The sequence below is a fragment of the Corvus kubaryi genome, unplaced genomic scaffold, assembly GCF_017639235.1.
Source record: "Corvus kubaryi isolate FWS band 111438036 unplaced genomic scaffold, C.kubaryi_AGA036_p1.0 split1-131, whole genome shotgun sequence".
Taxonomy (NCBI): domain Eukaryota; kingdom Metazoa; phylum Chordata; class Aves; order Passeriformes; family Corvidae; genus Corvus; species Corvus kubaryi.
This window is the reverse complement of record NW_024582073.1, coordinates 23,781,148-23,804,284: the sequence shown is the minus strand read 5'-3', so window position 1 is coordinate 23,804,284 and position 23,137 is coordinate 23,781,148. Positions and strand designations below refer to the sequence as shown.

The 23,137-nt window shown below is 39.8% G+C and overlaps 3 protein-coding genes across 6 annotated transcripts in view; all 3 read right to left on the bottom strand.

Moving 5' to 3' along the window:
* Window positions 1-8,572, bottom strand: part of POLN (DNA polymerase nu) — a 99,337-nt gene extending 90,765 nt beyond the window's left edge. Inside the window, exon 1 of the mRNA XM_042053377.1 lies at window positions 8,522-8,572. The gene's annotated coding sequence lies outside the window, so the exon portion shown is untranslated. The remainder of the gene's footprint in view (window positions 1-8,521) is intronic.
* HAUS3 (HAUS augmin like complex subunit 3) lies at window positions 1,066-9,796 on the bottom strand. 2 transcript variants are annotated; one of them, XM_042053376.1, is made up of 6 exons: window positions 9,708-9,792; window positions 8,699-8,761; window positions 7,040-8,572; window positions 5,579-6,015; window positions 3,713-3,941; window positions 1,066-2,412 (listed from the first exon to the last, which is right to left on the bottom strand). In XM_042053376.1, exons 3-6 carry the CDS (start codon window positions 7,961-7,963, stop codon window positions 2,146-2,148), a joined length of 1,857 nt encoding a protein of 618 aa, XP_041909310.1. In that variant the 5' UTR covers window positions 7,964-8,572; window positions 8,699-8,761; window positions 9,708-9,792; the 3' UTR covers window positions 1,066-2,145. The 2 variants fall into 2 exon arrangements, with proteins under 2 accessions (XP_041909310.1, XP_041909309.1); XM_042053375.1 differs by lacking the exon at window positions 8,699-8,761 and having other exon boundaries at window positions 9,708-9,796.
* An 8,485-nt stretch (window positions 9,797-18,281) lies between these two features.
* Window positions 18,282-23,137, bottom strand: part of MXD4 (MAX dimerization protein 4) — a 38,563-nt gene continuing 33,707 nt past the window's right edge. For all 3 annotated transcript variants that reach the window (XM_042052877.1, XM_042052879.1, XM_042052878.1), the window contains exons 5-6: window positions 22,084-22,243; window positions 18,282-21,093 (exon numbers count right to left, since the gene is read on the bottom strand). In XM_042052877.1, the coding sequence (XP_041908811.1) occupies window positions 20,945-21,093; window positions 22,084-22,243 (309 nt within the window). In that variant the 3' untranslated portion in view covers window positions 18,282-20,944. The remainder of the gene's footprint in view (window positions 21,094-22,083; window positions 22,244-23,137) is intronic.

Here is a 23,137-nt window from a genome sequence, read left to right as displayed (position 1 = left end):
TAAAATTAAAGAAACAAGCATTACTATCACAATATACAGTCATTAGTTTTGTGCTGTTTCAGAAAATACTTACCATAAAAGACCTCTACTTTCTTAAATTTTGTATAATTGATGCACACAAATACTGTTATATATTGGTAACTTTAAAATAGCTACTATAGCTTGTCAATTTAAGAAACGGGTCAGCAGTATCTATAGTCTCTACAAGCTTTGACTCCAGCTACTGTTGTTCTAAATTTTATCCTTTTCTGAAAAGGAGCTGGTTTTCCAGCTGACCTGTCCATATTCTGTAATACCTACAAAATACTTGGAGAATCCCTAGGTACAACATACGTTGGAGAATCACAAGTAACAGTGTCCACAGATGACTTGTTGTTTTACAGTTAGACCAGAAGAACATGTAAAACTTGACACAAACACAAGACAAATATCCAATATTTTAAAAAATACTTAAAGTATCCAATCTGTACAAATCAATCACTCTACCAAAACCTGCTGTTTACTCAATTATTCCTATACAAGTGGGTAACTGGACTCCTGTTACTCTGGTCTTCTCCCACTACATCCAGTGCATGACCAGACTGTCAAACTTAACCATCAGCAAACAACAGTTCCTCTGCCTACATAGAAATCTTCTTCTTGGCTCAAGACCACAGCTACATTGCAACTTTCAATACTTACAAGTGCAAGCATTTGCATCCAATTCAAAGAGGAACATCCATCATACTGCATTAGTACTGACTGTATCTATCTAGCTCTAATCAGTAAGCATGTGAAGGAAAGGGTGAGAGGTGGAATGGCTTTATTTCCCTTACATTCCAGGAGTCAGAAGTATAATCCTTCCCTGCACACAACTCCTCCTAACTTCTACAATTAAGAGCAACACTTCTTTCCTACACAGGGTTAAAGTGCTCTCTGACTTCTCAGGCTGGGAAGCAGCAGTCACAGCCTCAGGGGCAGATTAAAATGAGAACCCATCAGACTAAATATAAACAAGACACCATGCCTGAGAACAGGCCTAGAAAAACCCACACAGATTCACCATAAATATTAGCCACACTGAACTGAATTTATAGAGTTTGGCATTTAATAATAAACACAAAGTATAGAGTTAAGCAGCATAAAATCCAGACATAAAGACACCCAACCAGTAAGCTAAAAAAAATATTACACATTTCAAAATAAGTTATAATCACATAAAAGTTAAAAGTCTGCCATCAAAATAGTTTTAAGACTACTGTTACTGAATTTAAGCTAATATACTAACCTTCATCAATATGTAAAACGCTTGAAAGCAAGCACAGCTGATCCCATCAAAAGATAAAAGACTGGAAGTTATCATACTATAAAGCCTATTTAGTTCCATTGGTATATTAGGAAGCTATATAAAAATTTGATAAACAGGCTAACAATGCACATTGTTACAGAAGTATGAAAGCATCAGCACTCTGAATTGAAATGCCTATCATTATAAATTATAAGGCAAACTCAGAAGTACAAAAGATAAATTTAAAATTCTTTTTCATTAACAAGCCCAGTATAAGTATGGACTGGTTTCAATGGAGAAGATAGGCCATAAGTTAAATTAAGAGATGCTGGAATGGTCTTAAAGCAGATGGTCTTGGTAGTTAAAACAGCTTCTGGTACATATTCCAACACATTTTTAACAAAACCAAGTCTCCTTAGAAGAACTGTAAGGGAAACAATCATGGAATATCTGCCTTGGAGAACTCTCCTCTTCACTATGAGGACATTATATTCATGTTCCAAAATCTGGAATGCCTCCTCCACATTTATTTTGCAGTTCAATCGTAAGTTCTTAGCGTGCAAGAAAAAACTTAAGGGTATGACACATTCCTTTTGGTGCTATGCTGTGTGCAGCAGAAATGAACACACAGACCAGCAGAAGAGCAGCCTGAACATACTTCTTTCAAATAACCAACAGTTACTTCATATCCAAGAGTTCTGACAAAACTGAGATTGAACTCAGCGGGCAGAAGCCATAAAGCAGCACGGGTAACAGTGGCAGTTAAGACTCACTGCAGCGACAGGTAAGTGTAAGCATTGACAAGCTAATGCTTATTATTCCATATACTCCTAGACAGTTTACATTAACATTTTCCTTTCTTAAGAGTACATTGCTGTTTAGACATTAAGAACTCCACTGGTTGTGAAATTCTCATCTTCCAGACCACTGGCTTTAGCCTGAGACTGCTGCTCAAGCTTCTCCACCATCTCTTTCAAGTGATCTTCATCTTTGAAAAAATACACATACAAGTCTCTTTCCATCTGATGCAGCCTATTGGACTCTAAAAAGCTTCTCTTCGACTTCAGATCAGCAACCAGATCCATAAGGAGATGATTTAGTTTCTCTAAATCCACTTCTAGTTGGTGAAACTGCTCAGTAAGTTCCTAATAAAAAATACAAGACAAAAAAATTACTACTTTTCTATTGTTAATACACTAGCTGGTCTAGAAATATAAAAGGTTTTTTGCTTTGGGAAGGCACTTGTTTGTAATCGAAAAGCAATCACAAAAAAAACCAGAAACAAAGATAATAAGGAATTCCATTCAATTTACGTCATTTTTGAGCTCCATGTAACAGAACTCACATCAGGTTATGCAAATGTAATTTCATTTACTTGTTGACCGGATGAGTTAAGACCACAAGAACCTGACCCTGACCTAGAGAGATGAGTGTCATATTTTATCAATTACAAGTCTTCATTGCTAGTCAAATCTTAAAAGGGAACAAAAAAAGGTCATAACAAAAAAGCCAAATCACTTTTACAATTAAATCATTAATTACCAGCTACAACTTTCCCAACTGTCATTCTTATGATAGCTCAGTATAAGCAGACTAATCATCCAGTTGCACATTATTCCCTTATTAAGGAATTACTTTTCTTGAGAAACAGTAGCAGTAGAACAAGATGTCATATTTTAAGAAGCAACCTATATCAATAGGAAGGTATTTGATTTATCAATGTGCAATCCCTAAACACATACTGTTCCAATTACAGAGTCTCATTTTCTAATAAAAGCTCTTCTATATGTTGCAAATTCACTTGACAGATGAATGTTAAATACATTTTTATGTAATTAACCAAGGAAGTATTATGTAACAGAAGATTTCCCTTGATACATTTTTGAGGTATCTACAATCTTTTAAAACCCGTAACAAGGTGCATTTAACAAACCCTGTTCCCATTTAAAAGATGTTCTAAACACAACACCTGAGAGCTGTGTAGCAGGACTGTCCTACCACAACTGTCCTTCAAAATTCTGGTATTTTTATTTTATCCAAATGATCCACCTGTAGCCAGTACTGTTGAGGTTTTAGAGATAACGGGAGAAAACCCATATGAAATGAAGAACAACACAAATGAGTTTTCCAGTGACACCCAATCCAGACACCACATTTCTCACACCGTAAGTTTACGGGAATAGAGGCCTGCACATGCCTTTGAAAGAAATTCAGTTAGATGCAATAGTTTGCTCAGAAACAAAAAAATTATTACTTGCCAGCATTTACAAAAATCCAACATTTGCCAAGAACAATGTAAATACAGCATCCATCATCATTATGTTAATAGATTTGTTGCTGATAAGTGGGGACAGTTTGTGTGTCTAGAGCTTTCACACTATACTTCTATCAGTAAAGAACATGACACATAATGTAGTAATTTTTTAAAAATCAACAAGGGCTTACCGGACTCCGGAGTTGTATCTGATTTGTTCCACAATAGAGAGCACCATGAAGGGCATCCACATCCCGTTCTAGGCTGGACAAAAGGAGAGACTGCTCTTGAGCAGATGCTGCCAGCTGATCTTGTACTGTAGCACAGTCCTGCTTTAACTTCTGAGCCATCTGCTCCAGGCTTTTGTATGTTTTAAACAATTGTTGTTTTTTATTTCCTCCTTCCAGGAGCTGATACAGCCTGTAACGAGTGAAGTTAGACACACAAGCACTTTTAAGTTTCCTGTGCACTCTATCATCATTAGTTAAGAGACAGATGTCTGTGTTGAGAAGTCAAGAGGACAAGTAAGGCAAGTACAGCTGAGGGCACTTTTACTACACTGCTATATCTCCCACTGATTTCAGGATTCCATCTATATATAGTAGTGATTAATAGGAATCCAAAATACTTCAATATCAAATTAGCAGCAAGAAAATACTAAAGTAACAGTTAGTAAGTACATCGTGAATGCAAATAGAAGTTGACAGTGTGCTTCTGCCAACTATTTCCTGACACTTCAAGGACTGCAAAATAAGATAGATTTTTTTTTAAGTGCTGAAAGAAAGCAGACTTCAGTGGCCAATGAGAAATAAGAACAATCTTTGTAACAGTTTCAAGCTTACTGAAGTATTTCCTGTTTTCCATCTATGAAGAGACTGCTAAGAAATTCTCCAATTAGTTACAAGTCATGCAAAACACAGCATTACAAACTATAGCAAACTTGCCCTTACCCAAACTGTACCCTTACACTGCACAGGAATAGGCTAACACAATTATAGGCAACTTTGTTCAAATGTTACTACCACCTCTGTGTAACAAAATCTTCAGGAGTTGATCCCTAACATAAAATCAGACTGGCTTTATTGAGAGCAGAAGCTGTATTTCAGAAGTAACTGAATGTCTTTCAAGTGTCTTCTGTTTACAAACCCGATAAGGTTTTTAATTCTTTCAATTTCCCCTCCCTTTTTCTAACAAAAAGAAAGAAAAAGAAGAAAAAATAGCCAGAAACATTTCAGTGATTTGAAGACTTTATAATAAACCTGAACAAAAATGTAACAAGTTGACACAAACACATTCAGTTTCTTCCTAATTCTGCTGCCTAATTCTTCCAGTTATTCACTGTGCCAAACCATACTCAGCTATCACTAATCAATTATTAAAAAAAACAAAAACACTTAAAGCACTATTCTAAAGAAGGAGGAAAATCTGACAGTAACACACCTGTAATTATACAACATACCTCATCAAAAACTTTAGTCTTGATGGAAGAGCAGCATAGCACACATCTTTAACTGTATCACCTGAACTACAAGACTTAATTACTTAGATGGTGAACAACTAGACTCATACATGGGCGCCAGGACACTCCAACCAGCTGGCAAATCAAGCAGTAAAAATGAGCTAAACACATTTCATAGTCCAAAGGAGTCGTTCCTCTCTCCTACCACACGGGGGTTTTTTTGCGGGCTCAGCTGATGAGGCCGTGCATACAACCTGGGAAATCACTGCTATTAACATCTATACCTCTAGAGTAAGTTTCAGGAGGTGCTAGATAAGAAACGCTTGGGTTTAAACATTCTTCATGTTACGCATATTAATTAGGAATGCTTCAGCAAGATTAAAAAGACTGATAATCGAACAGTTTTTCCTCAGGCAAACCTGAAAAGAATTTCAAAGAACAGGGACAAAACAAGTTTCACATCTTAAAAATTCAAAATTCTAATCAGCTACAACACATAACTAAGAACTTAGCAGCAGGCAAGGCTTAGCTTGCCTGAGCTTTCATCTCCCCATTATTTCAAAGTAAGTCTAAGTTCAATAATGACTCTAATGCTCACCTGCAAGAGAAACCATCCTCTGAACTAATAGTGCTCCTTGGCTTTGCCTGTTGAGTTCGTTCAGTTATCACCTGTAGTCTCTGCTGCAACTCATCAGTGCTCTGTTTCAGAGATTCTACCAAATTCTCAAGCTGACAGCTGATCTCCTGATGTTTCTTCATCTCCATTTCACAGGCCAGATGAATAAGTTCAAATGATGTTTTCTGTCTTATCAAATGCCTGCCTATTTTATCTTGAATTGCAGCATAACAGTTCTGCTGAGCAATTTGGTGATCTAAGTACTCTTTCACCACTGGCGCAGTCAAAAGCTGTGCATTCTTCTTAAGAAGGGGAAGTAGCTCTTCATTATTTAACTGAGCTATATCTTGTTTAATTGATGAAATTTCAGCACTTAAACTAGGTATTTTAGCATCAATGTTTTCCTGTTGTCCAATATCCTGCATAAAACAAAATACCTGTGAATTTCTTCATAGTTCCCTCCAAGCCACTCCCCAAACATTTCTTCAGTTCATATAAAATTCATGTATTTATGTTACATTTATCTATGAAATTAAATCCACAAGTAGTTTCACAGAATTTTACAACATAATGCAAATACAGATGAACAAAGTAATTAATATATTTCAGTAAAAAGTAATTTCATTCTACCACAGAGTCAGGGAACAGTTTATTTTGTTAAAAATAAAAGAGCTGCATTTTACTCAGCACCTATATTTCAATCACGTCCAACTGAAATCTCACATGCAAACTTAATTTTTTATATTCAGTCGGATGATCAACACTGCTGGCAGAATCAATCTTTTTCAAATTACCCTAATCAATCAAGTCCTATATACTAGTCATCCATAAATGAAAATATACAAACTGACATGATGCCTCAAGTGATTCCACAACTGGCATAAGCAAATACCTTTCCTTTCATTATGATTTCTTCACAAATCCCACTAGCCACATCTCATTGTCACTAACTTGTTGAGAGACTTCTGAGGCTTCAACTATCAGATTCATTTATTTGGTACAAATACTTGAGTTTCCAGAGTAAGTGAACTAAAACTTTTTAAGGTTATGCTACGCATATGAACAGGAATACATTTATCATATTGGCTCCTTGATACCACGAAATTGCAACCAAAGCTAAGATTCTGTTTATTGTACAAAGAGCCAGTTCTAACTTGAAAATTCTAAGTTAAACTAAACTAGAAAGGTATTATAAGTTCTAGTATTTTAAAGGTAATAATGCTGGACAGTAGAATTAAAGGTACTGTGCCACACTGAAGAATTTCTAACTATGGAAAATGAAGCTGTTTCACAAGAGCAGTTTTGTGAGCAAGACGAGAACTTCATAAAAGTGTAATTTCACTACATAAAAATAACTGAAATACCAATAACTCAGCAATTCCTTTCACTAGATCCAGTGGAACATGCCTGTTTGAAACTCCAGTACCTTCTCTTGTGCCTTACCTTGTCCCAGGACTGCAGCAGGCTCTCTGCACACTCGATAGCTGAATTCAGGCCCTCCTCTTCAGCTTGCCGCTGAATTAGCTGGTTCTGACCACAAATATACGCTGCCTGGAGCCTGGCTATCTCTTGCCTTTCTTCACAAACTTCATTAGTCTCATTGAAAGTGACTTCCTTGATTAAATCCTCAAGCTGAAAGCTGCCTTCATGTGAATTTTCAGCACATTCAGGCATACCTTTATAAAAATGCTTTTTTACGTATGATGTAAGTGCTGCAGTGCTTTCATCTTCCAGAGACAAATATTTGTCCAAAGAAAGCTGGGAAAAAAACACTGGATGTACATCCGACTCTTGTTCTGAATTTGAAGCAGTGAAGAAAGAGGCAAATTTCTTCACTGCAGCTATAAGAGACTGCAGTTCATTGTCAAGCTTATTATTTGCTGCAGTAAACGCTTCCAGTCCTTCTTTCCAAGCCTTACGTGCTTCTTCCTCTCTGCTTTGGAATGTTTGTAACACGTGGCTGTTTGTAGCAACCAGCAGTTGAAGCTTATTATGCCGGTGAATTTGAAGGTTTTTTAACTTCTGAAGAGTTTGAAGCTCATCCTCTAATTTCTTCACTTCTTCCTCTTCTTGCATGTCCTCCTCTTGGCTACTGTTCTTTGAACCCGTGGGCTCCAAGGTTTTAAGGACTGCATCCAGTGCATTTCCTTCCAACACAGGCTTACCACACTTGAGAAGATTATCAAAATCTTGCAGCTCTTCTTCAGATACCACATGTTTCTCATTTATGTTTCCACAAAACCACTCCAGAAATGATTTGTCTTCTGAAGACTCAAACATCCAGTCAAAATCTTCTCCATTAAGCTCATCAGCCTTTGGATATCCAATTTTTTTAAGAATTTCCACAAAATCCTTTCCACAGCTCATGATGAAAATATTTTTGCAAGCAGAAAATATCCAAATACATGAAAAAATCTGGGGTATTATTCCAGTTTTAATTTTTTTGCCATTTAAAATGAATATTCAGTATTTTCATAAAAAGAGTCTGTACAGGAAAAAGGAAGTGTCAGATCACAAAAAATCCCCTGAAAATTGTTTTGGATCAAAGTGGCTATTCAAAGACTACAAAACAATTTTAATTTCAGAGATCACTTAATAGCTTTTGTTAATCAAATCAGGACATTTTTTTGCATCAATTATATCCCAGATCATTGCAAGCACATATGTTTTTCCTTAATTCACATAAACTTATTATGAAAATAGAATAACATCATTAGTTTAAAAGCAACAGGTGTTAATATTGAGCAACTCATTGACCTACAGAAGTGATTTTACTTACACAGTTTTCCTCACATTCACTTACAAAAACACCCACAATTATTTTAAATCTTCCAAAATGAGCAGGGTTTTCAGTTTGTTCTAAAAACAAAACTACAGTGAAGTTACACTGCGCTTCAAGATCTTGGCTATAAGGGTTGTTTTTACCTCAACAGCAAGCAGAATCTTGTCTTCTAAACCTTTGTTTTAAAGTTTCCTCTGAAAATGGAACAAGAAACACTTTAACATATAAACATCTCAAAATAAAACTGCAGGGTTTTTGATCAATTACAAAAAAATTAAAATCAGTGTAAAAACACTCTTGTGAAAACAGTCACAACTTACAAGAACAAGGAGTTTGCTGCTTTTCTGTAGTTTCCTAGTAGACAAATAATCAGCTTTGGGATCCTAAAGTGCATGTAACAGACAGCAAAGGATATAGGATAAGTTATCAATAGATAACTTAGAGGCCTTGTCTGCAAGACTCTGGTAATACTAAGGGATTTTTTTTAGTTTTATATTACTTAATACTTCGTTTCTAAAACACACATTTCACCAGAGAACCCCACTTTGCTAGCCAGCCTGGAGTGCTGAACAAGTAAACGCATTCCTCTGAAGTTTCCTGTGTCTGACTTAGCTCAGTTAGAGACTGCAGATGACACAGAATGTTACACGAGGTTCCTGTCACAAGGCAGTGCTCCAGCCATCCTCTGCCCTCCGTGTTTAAAAGGGCTATCCTCAAAATACATAAATATGGATGCCAAGAGGATGGTGCCACACTCATTTCAGTGGTGCCCAGTGACAGGACAAGGAGTAATGGCCATAAACTAAAAGACAGTAAGTTTGACTTCAGTATGAGGAAGAACTTTACGTTGAGGGTTGCAGGGCACTGGAACAGGCTGCCCAGGGAGGTCGTGCAATCTTCCTCTCTGGAAACATTCCAAAACAACACGGACACGTTCTTGGGTAACCTGCTCCAGGTGACCCTGCGGGGGGAGGGGTGGGTGGACCGGATGCTCTCCAAAGGTCCCTTCCAACCCTACTGCTTCTGTGAAATAAAAGGCCCTCACACAGCTCTGTGCGTGGGCACGCCGGGCCACCACGGCATTACCACTGCCGTCAAACACCACAAACAACAACTGCGGAGCCCTGAGGGAGCACCCGCGACGCCTCCCCACGCAGGGCCGCACAAGTGGGGCCCTCAAGGGCCACGTCCCGCCCGCGGGGCAGCCGCTGCCTCCAGCCACACAGGGATCCCGGCCGGGACGAGAGGTCGGAGGGGAGCGGGGACGCGGCGGCTGATCCCGTCCCGCCGGGAGAGAGGCCCGAGCCCGCAGCACCGCTCCATACTCACCTCAGCGCTCTGCTCTGCCGCAGCGGCGGCTCGAGGGGAGGGGAGCGAGGCGGGAAATGGCGGGAAGGCTGAAGGGAGGCTCAGGGAAGGCTGAGGGAAAGCGGCGGGAAGGCGGAAGAGAGGCTAAAGGAGGGGGGTGAAGGGAGTCTTAGGGAGGGCGAGGGGAAGCGGCAGGGAGGCCGGGGGAGGGGTGAAGGAAGGCTGAGGGGAGGGTCAGGGCAGGCTCGGGAAGCACAACTGCTCGAACCGCCCGCCGCGCGCGCGGTGTCCCCGCCCTGCTCCGCCCGCCGCACTTGCGCGCGCGCCCGCCCCACCCACGGGGGCCCCCGCGCACGCGCGCCGCGTTCCGCCTCGCGCCCGGCCCCCGCACCGGTGCGGCCGTGTGGGCGGGGCTCCCCGCGCCGCGTCGCGCTTCGCCTCAGGGCGGTCGCTTGGGGCCCGATGACTTTGTCCCGTCCCCTCAGCTGCCCGCGGCCCTTGTCCTGTCCCCTCAGGTCCGCCCCCTCAGCTCCGGGCGGCCCTTGCTGGCCGTTTCCCTTGCCTAGCACACGGGAGAGGGAGGAGGGTGCAGGCCTGAGTGCGATTGATCTCGCCCAGCTCTGACCGCTATGCCTCCCTGAAGCCCAGACATGGCTAACGGGGGCCACTTCGGCCATCCGCACCCAGTGCTGCTGTGTTGCTGGTTTTCACCCCTGCTTAGTCTTTTCATGGGCTGCTTAGTCCACGTGGGCTTTTATGTCCATGGATTTGCCAGGTGCCTTTTTGGACATGCTGACATCCCCCAAAAACTTCACAAGACAACATCCCAGACCATCACTACGTGCTGTTTGAAAAGACACTTTATTAATTGTTTTTTTAGCTCTCTCTAAAACCCATCAAAAGATTCCTGGCACTAGTATTTCAGGATCTGGTCAATGCCGCCTCTGCACGTACCTTACCCGTGGTATTCATGGCAATTTACAAGCCATCAGTACATGTTCCTTCAGCTTTGTCCTCTCTGTAGAGCCAGTGCTCCATTCCCCACATTGTTCCCAATGTCTCTCTGAACCTTTTACAGCATCGCCGTGCCTTGCTCAGGGTGCAGAGACGAGAGTGCACAGAGTCGTCAAGGCATGGGTGTACCAAGGTTTTATACAGAATCCTCATTTCCAGTGCCTGTCCTTACAATGCTCCCTGTTTTCTTGGCTTTTTGGCTGCCGCTGCCCGTGAAGTCACCAGGAAGCTCTCGACACAGATTGCAGGACCTCTGCATTGCAAAGGCTGGTTCTCAGACGAGCATCATGTAAACTTGTCACTAACACGTTGAGCATCCTTTATGAGCCACTCCTTGAGTTTAGCCATCTTCACTTCCTGTTTACACTTCACATGCCACGTTTTCCTGGGCTTCCCCATGTGCCTTGCAATAGCCTCCTTAAGTTTCTCATTGAGTCATGCAAGGGGGGGAAGGTTTGTGGCACATTTTTCTATTTATGTCAGACATTTTACCTTGGCTTCTAGAACTGTATTTTTAAGCCGTCTGGGTGTTTGCAGGCTTCTTGGTTTCAAACTGCTCATTTAGGGGCTTTTTTTGGCATTTCCCCCCATTTTTGTATAGGTCATTTTCTTAAAATTGACTATCTGTTTGCTTTATTTGTCTTGCATTCATCTTGGTGTTAAGTTTAATTATATTGTGGTTGCTACTATTGAGCAGCTCACCCACTAATAGCTCTTGAATTAGATCCTCTGCACTGCTAAAGACTAAATTCAGAATGGCATTTCTTTTTCTTGTAGTTCATAGGGCCAGCTTTTCTAGAAAGAAATAATTTATTGTATCCAGAAATGTTATCTCTACAATTCACCCTGATGAGGCATTGACCCAGTCCGTATGTGGGTGGTTGAGCCCTCCCACTACTTGTCCTAAATGTGCAGCTTCTCTGGTCTCCCTTAATGCAATTGTTGAAAGGAATCAACACAGGGAAATGAGCAACCTTGCAGCTCAGCACAGCTAAGACAAGCTCACGTTAGGTTTTCTTGATCAAAATCAGCACCTGTATCACTTGCAAAGTGCAGAATGTTGATTTCTGGTATAATGTGGTCTGTGCAAGACATTTTTAGACTAAACCCTGACCTGGCAGTGAGTTCTCATGGGTAAAAAGAGCTGTCGTGTTGGATTCCTCCCCATCAGATTACAGCATGATATGCAGCTGCAATTTAGGCTGGCTGAGGTTTTCAAATCATCTTGCAGATAGAGTGCATTGTGTCTGTCTGGTGGGGAAGGAACACAAGCATTCACCAGCTTATTTTGTAAGGCCCTGCTGTTTCAGTTCAGTTAGTTACTTGCACTAAAATCAACTTCTCCTACAGCAGTATTTTGCAGACTTGTGCTTCACAGTATTGTGGTTTGGGGTTTGGGTTTTTTTCCATAAATATCAGTGTTACTCATGTAAAAAAATGCCTGAGTAAAAGCAAATTCTAAACACCTAGAAAAATTCCTAAAATTCTGCTGTCCAAATTCAGCTCTGCCAATGAAGTCCACATCCTAGATGAAAGAAAATACATCTGATAAAAGTTTGCTTGTCTTTTGTCTATCAAATTGTCTGCCTGGATTGCTGCAACTAATGCCTTCAGATCCCTGTGTGACTAGTTCGTCTCCCTCTTACCAGACTCACATGGCTACGATGTCCCACCTCCTTTGTGGCCTTTCCCAAAACCTATGTCCCCATCTGTTTACCTGGGCAAGCAGCACTACATACTCATCCTGTAGCAGGTTTGGAGTTATGTCCATGCTGGCCAGTGGCCACCTCTTGAAAACAGGGAAGAGCTCAATTTGGCCATGTTCAATGCGAAATTGTTTATTTTTCTTTCTACCCAGACATGGAATTTCCATGAAAGTTTTCATCATGGATTATTAATTGCAGCCTCCATTCTATCTGTGCTTTGTCAAATTTGGTGAAAATTAGCCAGAAGGTTCAGAAGTTATCAAGGAAAGGAGGAAGGGAACAGATGGACGAAAGAGGAGTTGACAGACAGCATGATCTCATAATCCCTGCTGGCATAGGAATTGAGGCTAGAATTGAAATATTTTAGGTCAGAACACTGTGCACTTAAAATTCTCATTTTGAAAGAACAAGCCTCTAAAGGGAAACAAATTTTCATCTGTTAGACCATCGATCAGCTCTTAGGGCAGAGATTAAACAACAGCCTTCTACAAACATATTGTCAGAATTTCTGACAGCTCCTTTCCCCACCCAACCTCAGACCCACGTGCTTCAGCGTTTGCTTTTGCAGCTCCTTTTGGGTCAAGATTGTTTTCCTCTGATTCATTTTTTTCTTGGTTGTGTTCAGTCAAAACATAATTAAGGCTTACCTTACCCTTTTTTTCCATTCTAGGACCAGTTGTTTTACATCTGTTTCCTAGAACTGGAGAGGCTGCTTAGATAGCATATTGCCTTTACAAGCCATTTTATGGTGAATTCCAGTGGATTAAGGCATAAACATTTCTGGAAGGATGTCTGCAAGCTCTGCAGTATTCCATCCATACCATGTTGTGTTTGTTCCACTGCAAAATATGATGTCATTGTGCCTGATACCTCAGAGAGGAGCTCTCGGTTACCCATCGTTCGAGGCTGGAACAAACAGCCAAGGAGTGCAGTGCCACCATACAGGCATTGCAGCTGCCCAGTCTAAACCCTCCCACTGGGATACATCTGTGAGATGAAAAATTCTTTTAAGTCGTTTGCTCCTTACTGCTTTAGGGTTCTGTTTTGATTTTAGTTTAGTTTTGGGGGAAAAAAATCAACACAAAGGAGGCAAGGAAATAGGCTTTTTGTTGGTGAACTGTAACTGTAATAGAAGCTTTTTGATTTTGCATCATACTGCACATCTGCTGACAGCAGCCGGATGGCAAAGGGCCCTGCTGCAGACTGTTGAAGCAACAATCACTCTTTGGAAACACCCTGTCCTGAAAGGTAATTCATTGCTTTAAGCAAATTTATATTCTGGGTTAAGCACAGCTTTTGAAGTGCCATGTGAACTTTTATTATAACAAAGTCAGAAGACAGGAATTTGGCACCAGCTTGTTTTCTGTCCCAAGTGCATGTATCTTCTCTCCAGAGGAATGGTAGATTTCATCCTGAGACCTTGTATTCCCAGAAAAGCAGGTCAGAGTGATTAGTTTCCTTCAGCTTTGTTGGATTCAGTACCATAAATATACAAGAAGCTCCTGCACATTTGGGGTAACACTCCTAATGTATTTAAACATATAATGCACAAGGGGATTTTTTTTTTTCCTAGAAAATTGTTTGTTTACTCTCCTGACCCTGTTTTGAATGAAAACCCGAAGCAAGGCTGATCAGCTTGGCTGTCTCCAAATGGGTTTGGTTGGTAAGAAAGTGAACCTGTGTGTGGGAACGTGCACTGGGACTCAGCAGGGACTGTGCAGGACCAGAGCACTCCCTCCCGCTCCATCTGTCCCATCAGCCTCCTGGCACCTCATCTCTAGTGGGGCAGGGGTGGCACAGGAGAACAAGAACAAGCTTTTGGGGGGCTTTCCCAGCGCTGTGTCCTCCTTGGCTTGGGGAATGTAAAATCCTAGCAGGCTCAAGGAAAGCAGCAGCAATGCCAGCCCTCTGCTCCTCCTCTGGCCACCAGAATCATTCCTTTCTTGCCGTGCCACTATCATTAAAAACACTGAGTAATTCACAGTTTCTAGAATAATAATAACTCATAACTTTGCCATTAAAACCACTTTAAAGTACCTCTTTTAGAGGAAGCTGATGGTTATATCATTATGAATTTAATTATCATTTAAGTCTCTTTTCTATTTAAATAGGTTTTGACAAAACATTTTCATCCTGAAAGGCAAGACAAGCTTCTGGATATTTAGTATTAAATTTGAAACATCCATCATTAGCAAAATGAGGAAACTTATTTTTCTTATAAACAAATGGTATGATACAACAAATGTCATAAATGAAGCTGTGCAGATCATAAACTGTACAGGATTTACAAAAATAGTGCCAAGACATTTATAATAATATTTTACCCAGTGCAATTCATGTGCTGAGAAAATTGGTGCTGTCACAAAGTACAGCACTGCTAAAATCTTATTATAGCTATTTTTTTTCTGTTGGAGATTAATTTATAATAAGTTATTAAGTGCTAGATTGTATTTTATGTTTATTTTGTGATAATGTTAATTTCAAAGAAAACTGTGATAGAAAAATTTGTTGATTATGCTTTGCGCATGAGTATTCTACTGATTCAGCAGCTCAGCTTATTCAAATCAAACAAATATATCAACAAGCTACTGGCCACGATTTCAGCATAAAACTGCTATTTCTGTATTTTTAAGATATCACTGTATTTAAGACCAACATGTGTGACAAACTGAAATACAAACCAGTGGATGTCACGCACTGCAGCTGAGAGTAAATAATGTAATTCACAGAAGGATTTCAGCTCCGTCCCTCCTCTCATCTCTCATCAACTAAAATGCTCATTTTTGTCTGGCAGCACATCACTTTTGATGTGACTTTCATATTTGAAAAAATAAACATGCAGAACTTGTAGGCTGCCTTTTAATGGTTTTTTTCCCTGTCTTGCACGGAGCTGAAATTATTTCAAGTATAATTACTTAGAACAGACACTAAGGCATTTCAATTTGCACTTTGCAAACAGGTTAGTTTGTCTTCAGAAATGTAATAGTGGAAATTTATACTGCACCCATGGTTAGAGACAAATAACATTAATGACAGTTGGGGTTGCATTGGGCCAGTGTGTGTAAAAGAACTCTAAGTAGCACTCCAATTTTCATACCATGCTATTCATTTGAATTGCTAAAGCTCAGTGAGCTCCTTATGAAATAGTTGACATGAAATAAGCTGACATGGAAAGATTTGCAATATGTAAAGAACTGCAAAGAGAAGAAACACTATGCACAAAAAACAAGTGATGAAAATTTAAAAAAACCTGAGTAACACAACAAAAAGGTATAAAAATTTGTATTTATAGTATGACGAGATAATGATACAACACAATACTCCGTGTGCTACAGAACGTAGCAAGCGCCATGTACGTGCGTACAAATGAATCTGTATAATACAGTAAAATGCATCCCACAGACTATGGACCATTCCTTTGGCTCTGGGATCCAGAGGCTCTGGCACAGAACCCACTTGCTAACACCTTTAGGTAACGATTTCACCAGTAAGCAGCAGAAGGCTCTCAGTCAGTGCTTCACCTGCACCAAAATTTCATCACTTAAACGTCCATACTGCACAGACCCTTCCAATGCCATAAATCCTGCGTAACCACAGTTTATGCCTCTCATGCAAAATGAAAGAAAGGAATTCTGAACTTGGGGCGCCTTCACTCTGCTTTGCCAACAGGCAAGCCTCTGGCTGGCCATGCCTCCCCAGGAATCCTTTCCTGGGCTCATTTACAATACTTCAGGCAGAGAGAACAGCCAAGGTGACCAAATAGTCTTTTCTATTTCATATATCCCCTGCATTTTAATTCTGGGTAGCTATGGAACACACTTGGATGTTTTCTTTACAGCTACCAATTAACAACAGTGCATTTAGACAGTCACTTAAGCAAATTGGCTCATTTTATTGCTGGTAAAATTAATTTCTGATGTGTTCGCCCCATTAATATTTGTAGGGAGTACAGCTCTTCCTTAAAGGGTTCCTAAAGGGTTTCAATTATTCTTCCATCAATTTTGGAAAGTGTAACTTAATGGATTAAATACCAGCACTGTTACTGGCTCATACCACATACAATCAATGGCCTCTACCATTTAAAAACAAATTTAATAGATTTATGAAAGAGTAATTTGTTTTGCAGTGATTCCTTTATCAGCAGCATCATAAAATGAAATGTATAAAATTAATATTACTTAATTAAAAGCTGTGATGATGTGGTTCTTTTCAAAAATGTGTTTCTTTCCACACGGCTGATCTGCAAGGATGAAAAATTTCACCACTAATTACCAGTCTGCCAAAAAGTTGGTAAAATGGTGAAATAATCACTTGTCCAGGAGCAGAGACTGCTGTAAGTACCTCCAGGAAAAGCAGAAGTACCCGCTCAGAGCAGGTCTGCAGGCAGAGCCCACGCTCACGCAACTTCACGTCTTTCTGTTTCCCAGTTCTCTTCTTTTGGCATTTAAATTCATCCACTGAAATGGGTTATGCAAAGTGTACAGTCAGATGCTCAGAATACTGGTATTTATCACTGTAATTTATTTGTAGGTCAATAGAAGTAATTTTTTTTCTATTTGCATTATTATATGTTGTTAGGCTGCATGTGGTACTGCTGAACCCATACTCATCCATGTCAAAAATGTAACACCACTTGAGGTCAGTCTTAATTCTGTAAGTTAGATCAAGTTAGATGTGTTAGATTTTAAGTCCTTTTTTCCAACTCCAAACCTTACACTAATAAATTAGGATTGAAACTCATCTATAAACACCACATATAAAACTGTCCTTCTCATGGCTTTTGGGGAAGCTTTTAATTTCTGTTTTAACTTGCTAAAACTCACTCTGAACCAAGTTTGTTCTTTGCAGAAGACAATACAGGATCCAGTCTCTGGTTAATAATGTGTTGCAGAGCTTCTACTGCCAAACCTGCTCTTTTTAGAAGATAAATAAATCAGCTGCAATGGGCCTGGCAGGGTACAAGCTGGGCAGAGAGAGGATGGGTGTGAAGGAGGATTCATCCTCTGAATTGCAGCAGAGAATGTGCAGAAAAAACTAACAATTTTAGGCTGGCTTTTTTGTGCCTCCCTCCAGTGATGGCAGAGTGCAGTCACGGAGCTGGAGGAAGCACTAATCCAGGAGCAATGAAGAGGCGTGTATCCTCCAACACCTGCGTACTGCAGGGGAAAGCCCTTCCTTTCTTCTCCCCCAGGAAACAGGCCAAACCTCTATGTCTCCATAAAAAGAACTTTGCGATCACTTCATCCCTTCAGAGCCTCTTCCACAGAGAAAAAGACCTAGCAGCCCTGTAATCTTGTCCTTACTGCTTCTTTTCCGATGTGGTAACTGCAGAGGAAATGGATGAGCTGAGCAGTAGCACCTCCTCACCTGCTAAAAAGCACGGTCATGACAACACGGCAGAGCTGCCAAGGTGGTGGCAGGATTAAATCTTGCAGCAAACAGTTTGCCTTTTGCAGTCCCACTGTGGGCACAGGTACACTTCTGCACATGCATGGAGCACACACACAAGTGTCCAGCTGAGAAAAATTAATAAAAATAACACTGTTTGCATCCCAAGGTACTGTGGCCACAGGCAGTGCTGCACTGGCTGTTCAGCAGCAGAACCACGGCCCTGAAGAAATGTCAGAGCCCTGACTGTCCCCACGGGACTGCAGCTCTGATGAGGGGGACAGACCAGTCCCCAAACCTGACCCTAGGAACTGCTGTGCCATTGCCTCTAACAGGGCTGCTGCTGGCCGGGGGCTGTGCCTGAAAATTCCACCTTAAGTTGGACTGTGCTTGAGGGAGAATGACACAGGCAGTATGGTGTAATTTTTCTTTACCAGCATAATAGCTCCCAGCTGTAATAACTGAAAAAGTAAAAACAAATAAACCCTTTTTATTTCCACTCAAGATTATTCGAGTAATTTTTATTGAAAATATAAGATCTACAAAGCCATGGATACCCAGCGTGGAAGAACTCATTAAGTTAGCACATTCATCTTTAAAAGGAAAATTTCAGGTTGACCTAAGGTACAATAATGTTCAATTTAAAGTCTCGTTTTTCCTTCTGTAAGTTTCAAATCTCTTTTCATTAGGAGGTTCTGTGCAAGAGCTGCTTGTCATGAAAGGAAACACTTTACAATCCATGAATGTGTTCATTATATAATAAATGAACAGCAACAATATACTAGCCTCTTTTTTTTTCCTGTTAACAGTCGTGTGTTAAAGTAAACTCTTATTTTTTTTTTCCATGATTTGGAAATTAGTTACATATGCACCAAAGGAGCTAGTAATTTCTGCTGCTTGTCAGCTACACACAATGAGTATATTGCTGTGTGCTTTCCCCAACAATGAGGATTTTAGTAATATGCAAGGTGTATAGAACGTAATACCAAAACCTGCATCACAGAAAAGGTTAATTGTTTACTTATTCAGCTGCCAGAGTTGATAACCTTAGGCCCCTCCCCAGAGCCAAAGTAGGGGTGGCCATCCATTAGGTTATGTAAATTAATGTATACGTTTCCTTGTTGGCAAGTTCCAAGCAGTAAGCGAGAGTGCAAACAAGGATCTGTAAGCTGCCACAAAATGTATTCATATTTCTACTCCGTGTTGTAAGAGCCAAAGGGAGGACACGTATGTCAGATGTTGAAAGAACAACTGAACCTTTGCTTTTGATCATTATGGTCAGTCTGTCATGAGGTCTTGTATCCAAATGCTAAAAATGGCACCACACTTGGACATCCCATAGCCTTACACAGTACATTTGTGTTTCCCAAGCCACTGAGCGCTGGTCTCACAGAGACCCTGACTTTAAAAGCTAACAAAAAATAGATTCGGGTGCTGAAGAATCCAAGGGAGGGCTCATACAAAGACAATTAACCCTCGCACCAAAACCTAATTTCATGATTTTACTTAAAGCCACACTGAATCAGTTGTGAGAGGGTGAAGATATAAATACACCTCTCTGCTTCATCCGTAAGAAGGTGGACAACTGACCATTTGAACAGAGGGTCTTGAAACAAAGCTTAGTTGTCCTTTAAACAATGAAAAGGAGAGGCATACATAAATGGTCACCAAGGCACAATATGACAAAGGTGAAGAGTCCCTGAGACTCTGGTCTGGGTCTGTACCATTCCCCTCCCTATACAAGTAAATGAGAACATTTAGGAAAATATAATACAAAATCTCTTACAGGAAATATAGACTACACTTGCTAAAATCACTTCCCTAAAAGTGTTTATAGCTTTTTTCTTTTTTTTTTTTTTTTTAGCTTTTTTCTTTTTTTTTTCCTTCTTTTTTAAATTTTTTTAAAAGACCTTCTTTAAACAGATAATGCAAAGACTGGTCCATTTTTTTCTTACCCGGCAAGCCAAGCTCTAATGACTTCACTAAGCAGAAGTTGTATTAAAATACATCTTCATAGTATTGCTACAATTTGGGTAAATATGTTCTGAACAGCTTGATGAGTACTAAATAAACTTTGCTGTTTTACAGCATACATTTTAATTTTTTTGCACTTTTTTAAGAATAGAAAATGCAATTATAGTGTGCAAAAGAAAAAAAATTAATTATCTTCTAGCTGAATACTGTAATTTTAAGCCATGCCTTCCATAAAAATGTATTGACATGTGTAAATAGAAGAAAAGAAAAAAAAATACAAGCAAACAGAGATTTCATTTCCTTGCAAGGAAAGATTAACTATCACAAACTGGATCACTTGAGTTCTGTATTCTTTAGAGAAAGAAATGAAAACAACAACCCATAAAACCACTGAAATGCTTCAAATGTCATCCATTCCACGGTAACAGGTTAAAACTGCCATGTTGCTTTCTACTGCTCCCGTTAACATGGATAGAATGATTTGCTGCTGGTTGGATACTGAATACAAAAAGCAAAAGAAAGTTGAGATCATCCCACATGAAGTCATTATTAGAGCTGGCTTTTCCCCCATTTTGAAGTACAGTAGTGACTTGTAAATATGACCTTTTCTAAAGATCATCTGAGATTTGAAGATTTATCTGCCTGCTTCACCCAAAAAACAACTGCTGAAAGAATTTACTCTATGGAGCCCACTATACAGCATTCAAAATGGTTTGGGTTTGGTTTTTTTTCATGAAAAAATACCACAAAAAGTAGTTTTAGGTTTTTGTACCTCTGAATCACTAACACATTGTAGATTCCATTTATTCTTCCATGTTTGAAAATGGTTTCTGCAAAATCAAAATAAACTGTCAAACTCCCTTATGCCATGCTTCCAACAGTTTGAATTTAATACTTCTTGAATGGAATGACATAATTTATTTCCTTTAATTTGCAGGATGGCTACATCAAGCTAGCTTTAAGTCACAACTGTACCTAACCACAGTTCTCTGCAGCAAACCCATGATTTACAATATCTAATATTGTGGTTACGGTGCAGGGAACCGTGGGTAAGAAACCTCCATGTCAGAGTATTGTGGTTGGGGTTTCCCGGAAGAGTGGCAGTTGACACCTCTGGAATATTCATATATAAGTGCTTCAGTCAGATGGTCCTGAGTTGAGCGGGTAACTCAGGCACTATGAGAGCCTGGCATTCAGTCTGCGGGAATGTGTGTAACCTCCGTCACTCGAACCGCTCTGCAAACTGTAGTGGTCTTCAGCATCACTGGCACTTCCAATACTGTCCATTTCACCTGGAGTAAACTCCATTCCTTCAATGTCTACTTCTAAAGAAAACATAAGAAGGCACATTTTCAGGAAGCTGTAGCAACTAGTCATGGGCCAGTGTCAATCAACATCCAGGTGAAACCTGAATCACACTTCAGTTTCAGTAATAATAATAATAATAATAGTAATAATAATAACAGTAATTAAAAAAAGAACTGGCACAGTAATTCCTGAGGAAAGGATCATTTTGTCCATCTGAGAATTAAAATCCCTTCTGTCCTCAGCCACATAAATATACTGCATGACATCAATACCAAATCCTTTCCCAGAACTGTTCCAACCTGCACACAGACACTAATTTAGAAAAAAGCTGACCCTCAAAGGCTGTCGTACTGCAGCACTGTCCGTGGTAATTCCAACCATGCAGGTGCTGACTGGCCATGGTGTGACCACCAGGTAACTGCCCCAAGACCCACCACTCCACTACCCTGGGCCCTGAAACAGCCAGCCTGGGCGAGTGTTCTGCACAGAAAGACTTCCAAATGGGAAAGTAAGAAATGGCAACAGACAGCTTGATGAGCTCTGTCTCAAATGAAAACCAAGTGCAGAGAATCCTTGGTCATCATTGCACAGAAAATGTTCTAAAATTTCACAATAAATGATGTGGAATTAATTTATTCACACAAAAGAATTAAGCCAAATAAGATTTTTTTTTCCATGTTATGCCAGCCTTACCAATAATTACACTAAAAATTCAAAACATGAAATGGTAATTGTTTAAAAAACTGGCAAAAAACACGTGCAAGATAAATAGCTTTAAAAATTCACACAATATTAATAGCTTAAAAACTGATTAAGAAAGAGACTGTTTTTCAAAGAATGTGAAAAAGATGCGGCAATGTTTTACTCTTCCAATCACATTATGGAACAATTTTGTCTGGGTTTTGTTGAAAGCTTGATTTTAGTTCTAAATGACATTTTCCTGTTTCCCTACTTCCCTTTTCCTTCCTGCTCCTGCAGGCCCCTCTGGGAAGGCCTGGCTCAATTACCTTGTTCAGAGTCAGTGGATATTGTTGATCCCATGCTGTCAGTGCGGATTCGCTCCATGCCCTGCACGGATAGCTGCTCCAATCTGCGCTTGAGGTAGCGGTGCTCCCGCTGTAATTGTTCTTTAATATTCAGAGCTTTCCGGTCCTGTTCTTCCAATTTCTTAAAGGGAGAGAAACACAGTAAGCTGTCAGTTTGTACCCACGTCAAAGCATAAGTAACTTAAGGTCTTCTCATAAACAGTAATTTAAAAGCAATTTAAATATTTTAATTAATTAATATAAAGTTAAAATTAAATTTTAAAGTTCAATTTTTTAGTTAGCATTCTGTAGAGGTCAGTACAATTTTAGCAGGCTGAATTTGTTTCACAATAAATTATATGGTTACAGGGGAAAAAATAATAATATTGAAAAAAAACCCTCAGAGACTCTCTTGCCACTAGCAGACATTCCTTGGCTAAGACTGAATTATTGTTGCCTTGGTTGTGGGGAATATTTAAATCATTTTATCAGGCAAAACCAGCATCATCTTTGATAACTCGAGCACAGCTCAGGTTTCAGTGAGAACATAACGCCTCTTTAGCTGAGTCTCTGATTTCACCTATCACCATAAAGGAACCATCGTGAGCCTCTGAATGTTCTCCCTCCTACCACAGGCCATGGAAAATTTTAGCATTTAAAAAGCTTCATTAACAATAAGCAGCATTAATTATATATAGGAGTTTACTAACAACTCTCTTTATTCTTGCATTTTTTTCTCCTTGAACTTCTGCAGAGCAAGTGTGATAATTCTGTGATACCACCTGAAAAGTCAGTGGTATTAATCCAAAATTTCTCAGCAAACAGCCTGTGAAAGGATCCTTCCACATATCTGCCTAAAATCTCCCCTCTGACAAAATAAAAGCAGGTATTAATTTTGCAAATAAAAAGAATACTTCCCACCCGGTAAAATGTGCTGCACTGTTGGGTCCAAATGCAGTAACAGGAATATTATCTTTTAGTATTTGAACTGAGCCCTCTTCCAAATCACTGGTAGCCATTTAAAAGTAGTGACTAT

What these genes read in the sequence shown, in the direction of transcription:
- HAUS3 (XM_042053375.1), bottom strand. Translation starts at nt 7,963, where the DNA reads ATGAGCTGTGGAAAGGATTTTGTGGAAATTCTTAAAAAAATTGGATAT. An exon ending in TGCTGCAGTCCTGGGACAAG is followed by an intron (nt 6,016 to 7,039) that starts GTAAGGCACAAG and finishes TGTTTTATGCAG; the next exon opens with GATATTGGACAACAGGAAAA. An exon ending in AGATACAACTCCGGAGTCCG is followed by an intron (nt 2,413 to 3,712) that starts GTAAGCCCTTGT and finishes ATTTTTTATTAG; the next exon opens with GAACTTACTGAGCAGTTTCA.